The sequence below is a fragment of the Neomonachus schauinslandi genome, chromosome 11 (genome assembly GCF_002201575.2).
Source record: "Neomonachus schauinslandi chromosome 11, ASM220157v2, whole genome shotgun sequence".
Taxonomy (NCBI): domain Eukaryota; kingdom Metazoa; phylum Chordata; class Mammalia; order Carnivora; family Phocidae; genus Neomonachus; species Neomonachus schauinslandi.
This window is the reverse complement of record NC_058413.1, coordinates 91,492,203-91,498,679: the sequence shown is the minus strand read 5'-3', so window position 1 is coordinate 91,498,679 and position 6,477 is coordinate 91,492,203. Positions and strand designations below refer to the sequence as shown.

Sequence of the window (6,477 nt, the reverse complement as noted above, 5' to 3'; positions counted from 1 at the left end):
GCATTGCAATCTATTATGTATACAGCTGGGAAATAATTATGTATACTTAGGTATTTCCTTCAGCAAAGAAACTCTAAACAATAAAAAAAGTTTGGAAATTTAGATGTTTTAAACACAGCTTAAAAAGATGGTGGAAGAGAGTTGCATTGAGATGGAGAGTGGGGACAGGTGGTGACCGTTTCTGAATCCTGGACAATTTTAAGTTGAGAGACAGCAGTTGTGTGTTTATGTGCATCACTATTGCGGGAAAAGGGTAACTGGGTCCTCCTTTCTTCCTCTTAGGTATAAATACTAGTTTCAGAAAGACATGAACTCCTCTCAGGAGGGTTTAAAAAGCAAACACAGTGGGAAATATATGTATGATTATTAAAAACCTTTCATTAGTTTCTTCTTGTTTTTCTGCTCATCAAGGAACCTATAGACCCAAGAGGAATCTATTCCCTGAGACACTAAATCAAGTTAATTTCCTACCCATAGAGCCATGTTTCCATTCCCTGAACTTCAAATAGTTGGGTCCTTGGATAGAAATGAACCACTCTCACCAAAGAATCACTGTTTTTTTAGTAATAACTTGCAAACTACTGCCTCAACATAGATAGTGAAAAATTTGAAGAAAAAAAAACAGATGAGTTTTATACTGAAATGAATCATATACTGTAAGGTGAGTTCTTAAAATGGTAGCTTTCTCTTAGTCTTCCTGCTCTCCCTCTTGAACTTCCACTGAGAGATAAGATGCTTGGGCATTGTTAGCCATCCTTCTACATTGGATTATCCAGTCTCATGTTTTCACTATCTCTGTCTATGTCTCTCTGTCTCTCTCCGTCTCCCATCTCTGTCAGTCTGTCTCCTCTCTCTCTTTCTCTCTGTCTCTCTGTCTCTCTCTGCACACACACACACACATACACACACACAATTATTAATTAAAGGCCTACAAATAGGGACCAAATTGCTGCAGCATGGGCAAATAAGTCAAACATTGACACCTCTAATCAATAGTTCTGCCTTAAATCTCAGGCTACTTTGCAATTCCCCTGATGAAAAGGTTCATATTTCACCTAATCTGAATATGAAGATATCCTGGGTATGAGATCCTGCTGGTAAAGTAGAAATTTCAGATACATTTGTACTATTTTTTAAATTCTGATATCCATACAGGTGATTACGATAATTCTGTCTCTGTTATTCTCCTTTTGAAAAATATACCTTAAGATTTTTTTGTATATTTGTTTGTATAATTGACACACAATGTTACATTAGTTCCAGTGTACAACATAGTGACTCAACTTCTCTGTACTTTATGCCCCTCTCACCACAAGTGCATCTACCATCCGTCACTATACAACACTGTGACAATACCATCGACTGTAGTTCCTATGCTGTGCCTTCATGCCCATGGCTTATTCATTCCATACCTTGAAGCCTGAACCTCCCACTCCCCTTTACCCATGAAAATTACAGCTTAGATGTAGCTTAAGCCACATTGTCTAGACACAGGATACATTTTGTCTAAGCTTTGCTGAGAACAGAGATCCTGGCTTCTCCCATATTGTGGAGCCGGTTTCAATAGTCTTCCCTCAAAGAATAATTAATAACGATCATGAACTCAAGACTAATTTGGATTAAATAAAAAACTTCAATTCTGTCTCACTTTTCATTGTACAGAAGCCCAACTTTTCTTGACATCAAGCTGGCGACATCCTTTCCTCTGATGTTGGTTCTGTTCTTCCTGTCTCAGGTAGTAGGTCTTAAATAAGAGCCATACACTTGATGGAGATGTCTTCTCTTATAAGGGCATTGTCTGAATTTATGAGTATGAGTGGAAGATGGAGGGAGGGATATTATCTCTAACAAAGCCAAATTAGCCTAAATATCTAGATATTTAGGATAGAAGGATATATGTTAGAAAACTGCCAGTGGATTCTGTTTGGGAGAACAGGTATGACTTTTATGTTCTTAGAGCCTCATAAAATCCATTATGTAAGCTTACATATGTAAGTCTAGTGTAAGAGAAGCATGGAGGCAGCAGTGTACAAGGCTGGTATTCTGAATGATATGGGAGATAACTGGTCTCATATCATAGAGGTGAGATTCTCACCTTCTCTGAGGGAACTCCCATTATAAGCAGGTGGTGGTTGTAGTGAGACACCAGTCCCAATACCAGCGATGAAACCTTCCTCAAAGATCTAGCTTTGAAACTGAGAAGTCTCTACAACACAAAGAGAATTTATTCCTCCACCCATTCCCCCTCTCTATGGATAGATAGTTAGATAGATGGTAGATAGACGATAGATAGATAGATAGGCAATTCTGTATCACAAGATAACAATTTTGTATGATTCATTATCATTTCTTGTGAAGTTCTCAACTGTCAGACACTTTACTATGGACTTCACAACTATCACCTTATTTAGTAGTTAGTTCTAGCTGGTATTACTACTACCAAGTTATATATGAGGACCCCAGAGAATTATTCAGGTACTGAGGACTTTTGGTGTGCAGCCCTATCAGCAATTAAATTCTTGGTTCTTTAAGTCACCCCATAAACTCTGGAGAGAGAATAGGATTCCAAAAGCATCCCCCGCCCCGATTGCTGCCCCCCTGGTGTACACTCCTTGCTGAATCGCCTCCCCTTGAGTGTGGGTGAGACTTGTGACTGTGATGGGATATCTCCTTTGATGCATTTGGTTACATCAACTTGTCACAGCGAACTGGAGACAGATTCTCCTATTGGCTTTAAAAAAGTAAGCTGCCATGTTATCAGAGGTGGTTAGGACCTGAGGGTGGGCTCTAAAGCTGAGAGGGATGATCCCTGCTAACAGCCACCAAGAAAGATGGACACCTCAGTCCTGCAAGGAACTGAATTTTGCCAACAATCTCCATAGGCTTGGAAGAGAAACCCAAGCCTCAGATGAGATTCCAGACTGAGCTGATGTCTTGATATCAACCTTAAGCCAAACACCCAGCTCACCTGACTCAAACACTATAAGAATGGAAATTTGCGTTGTTTTATGCTGCTAAGTCTGTGGTCATTTATGATATATAACTAGAGATTTATTAATACAATGGATTTCTAGGACTTTCTCCTACATATATCTGGGTGTTCCTCTATTTGTGCATGCATGTATTTCTGTGTGAGCATGAGAGAGAGAGAGAGAAAGAGAGAGAGAGGAACAAAGAAGAAGATGATGAAATCATTCTATCATCTTTACCAAATAAGTTTCATAACAAGCAAAATTGAGTTTAACTCTAGAATTATTTACCATGAATGATGCAGTTGCCACATGAAAATGGTGTTCAGTTTTCAATTAACTACTGGGTGCTCTCTCTATTCCCACAGAGAGAGACACATGAAACTCGTGGAAAATGACAAACGTGAGCCTCGTCACAACGTTCTTTCTCATGGGGCTTCCCCATGCACCAGCACTGGACATCCCCCTCTTCGGAATCTTCTTGGTGATTTATGTACTCACTGTGGTGGGGAACCTCCTCACCTTGCTGGTGATCAAGGTGGATTCCCACCTCCACACCCCCATGTACTACTTCCTGACCAACCTATCCTTCATTGACATGTGGTTCTCCACGGTCACTGTGCCCAAAATGCTGATGACCTTGGTGTCCCCAGGAGGCAGGGCGATCTCCTTTCACAGCTGTGTGGCCCAGCTCTACTCCTTCCACTTTCTGGGGAGCACCGAGTGTTTCCTCTACACAGTCATGTCCTATGACCGCTACCTGGCCATCAGTCACCCGCTCAGGTACGCCAGCATGATGAGAGGGAGGACGTGTGCCCTCCTGGCCACCAGCACATGGCTCAGTGGCTCTCTGCACTCTGCTGTCCAGACCACACTGACATTCCATTTGCCCTACTGTGGGCCCAGCCAGATCCAGCATTACTTCTGTGATGCCCCTCCCATCCTCAAGCTGGCCTGTGCGGACACCTCCATGAACGAGATGGTGATCTTTGTCAACATTGGGGTTATAGCCTCGGGCTGCTTTCTCCTGATAGTGCTGTCCTATGTGTCCATCACCTGTTCCATCCTGAAGATCCACACCTCAGAGGGGAGACACAGAGCCTTTCAGACCTGTGCCTCCCACTGCATTGTGGTCCTTTGTTTCTTTGTTCCCTGTGTTCTCATTTACCTGAGGCCAGGCTCCCGGGATGCTGTGGATGGGGTTGTGGCAGTTTTCTACACGGTGCTGACACCCCTTCTAAACCCTGTGGTGTACACCCTGAGGAACAAGGAAGTGAAGAAAGCTCTGTGGAAGCTTATAGACATAGTAACATGTTCCCGGAGCAAATAAACACTAGAAAGTAGATATACTCATTTTTCTAAAAAAACACTAATATAACTTACGCATCAACATGCAACATATTACATGTGCGTTTCTCAGTGTTAAATGTTCTCCAAAATCATCCACTCAGAAATATTTGTTTCATGGATTTTCTGAGGAATTTTTAAAATTGGAATTAAATTTTATTGATGATGAGCTTGCTTAAATTTTGGTCTATCAAATTTTTCTCTGTGTTTTTTTTTTATCTTTTTGTTCCATTTTACTGAGCTACAGTTCACATATAACATTGTTTTGCCTTCTTAAAAATTATGTATTGTGCTTGGAACTCAGACACAAGGGTTGTTTTATTCATATACCTAAGTTTATAATATGCTTTTTAAAATTTTTTCCTGAAGGCTTATGTACACAACTTGGGAGTTACACTCCTGGGCATAGTGTCCAAGGACAGCCTCAAATATCAGAGTCACTTACTCATGGTTACAGCTGTGTGACTGCCTTCTCAGTCTGTTAGTGGCTGTGTGTGTATGGGTCCCAGTGTGACCACCCCTCTTTCTGGCATATTGTGACCATGTTAATTGCTCCGACATTGGAAGGGTTCTTTTTTTTTTTTTTTTAAGATTTTATTTATCTATTTGAGAGAGAGAGAGAGAGATCAAGTTGTGGGAGGAGGAGCAGAGGGAGAGGGAGAAGCAGGCTCCCCGCTGAGCAGGGAGCCCAATGTGAGGCTCAATCCCAGGACCCTGGGATCATGACCTGAGCTGAAGGCAGACGCTTAACTGACTGAGCCAGCCAGGCACCTCTGAAAGAGTTCTCTAAGCTCTGAGCAGCTCCTTAACTCTCTCCGTGGGTCTGCCAGGATGGGCTGTGGAGCTGACATGTTCCTCTCAGGAACTGACAATTGCCTCCTTGCCAGAGCCCTGCAGTTTCCCAGGCTGGGTGGGGGCAGAGCAGGAGGAAGGTAAGGACAGGAACCACTAGTCTCCATCACATATTCTGACCTTGATTTCCAGAGCTACCTGACCAGATGTCCACAGTAAGCACTGAACCATTCGACACTGGATTCTTTTACCACAGCTGGTGGTGGCTGGTCATCTGCCCAAGGAGCTCTTGTACCTACCATCTTAGGGTCTTGGAAGTCTGGCTGCACCAAACTATAAGCTGCTTTGGAACCAGAACACCCCACATTGCAGGCTGGGGCCAATGATGTTTCCTATGTAGAAGGTAGAAAAATGAAAATATCTTTAAGTAACCTGTTCATGGGACTTCAACATTTCTTTTATAAATCAGAAAAAAAGTCTAAAGAGGACAAAAGACCCTGAAAATACCCATTTAATAGCTACATGGCCCATACTTGTGGGCATCCACATAGAATGGATGAAATGCTATACTTGCACCCAAACAAAAACAAATTTGGCTCAAATAACTTTGGAAATAATTTTATGCTCTTCAATTTTCCATCTCAGAAATGACCCTCTCTCAAAATACTGTTATGAGGATTAAATGATTGTTTACAAGTGGTTTGAATGATACTGATTCATAATAAATTCTTTTTTAAAGATTTAATTTATTCATTCGAGAGAGAGAGAGAGGGTGAGAGAGCATGAGCGGGATGGGGAGGAGCAGAGGGAGAGGGAGAAACAGGCTCCCCACTGAGCCGGGAGCCTAACATGGGGCTCCATCCCAGGACTCCAAGACCATGACCAGAGCCAAAGGCAGATGCTTAAAGTACTGAGCCACCCAGGCAGTAAATTCTCAAAGATCTAAAGTTCAAACCTGGGGCCACCAGTCAGACAGCCTGATTCTCAGAATCATTCTCTTCACAAATTCTGTCTATGATCCCAGACACCAAAATAGTATTTTTTTTTTAAGATTTTATTTATTTGACAGAGAGAGACACAGCGAGAGAGGGAACACAAACAGGGGAAATGAAGAAGGAGAAGCAGGCTTCCCGCTGAGCAGAGAGCCCAATGCAGGGCTCGATCCCAGGACTCTGGGATCATGAACTGAGCCAAAGGCAGACACTTAACGACTGAGCCACCCAGGGGCCCCAAAAATAGTGTTTTTGAAAATACATGAATGTTGCTTTCTTTAAATCACCTTACAGATAATAAATTTAATCTAGCTAATTATGGACAATGTGATCATTCTGATTCATTAGCTATTTTAATAAATTTGCTACCCCTGTAT

The 6,477-nt window shown here is 42.0% G+C and overlaps 1 protein-coding gene across 1 annotated transcript; it reads left to right on the top strand.

Annotated features, from left to right (window-relative positions):
* Nucleotides 1-3,363: 3,363 nt before the first annotated feature.
* Nucleotides 3,364-4,299, top strand: LOC110586304 (olfactory receptor 10G9). Its single transcript, XM_021696507.1, has one exon. The coding sequence runs from the start codon at nucleotides 3,364-3,366 to the stop codon at nucleotides 4,297-4,299; it is 936 nt and encodes a 311-aa protein (XP_021552182.1).
* The last annotated feature ends 2,178 nt before the right edge of the window (nucleotides 4,300-6,477 follow it).

Coding starts and splice junctions, on each gene's coding strand:
- LOC110586304 (XM_021696507.1), top strand. CDS start 3,364: ATGACAAACGTGAGCCTCGTCACAACGTTCTTTCTCATGGGGCTTCCC.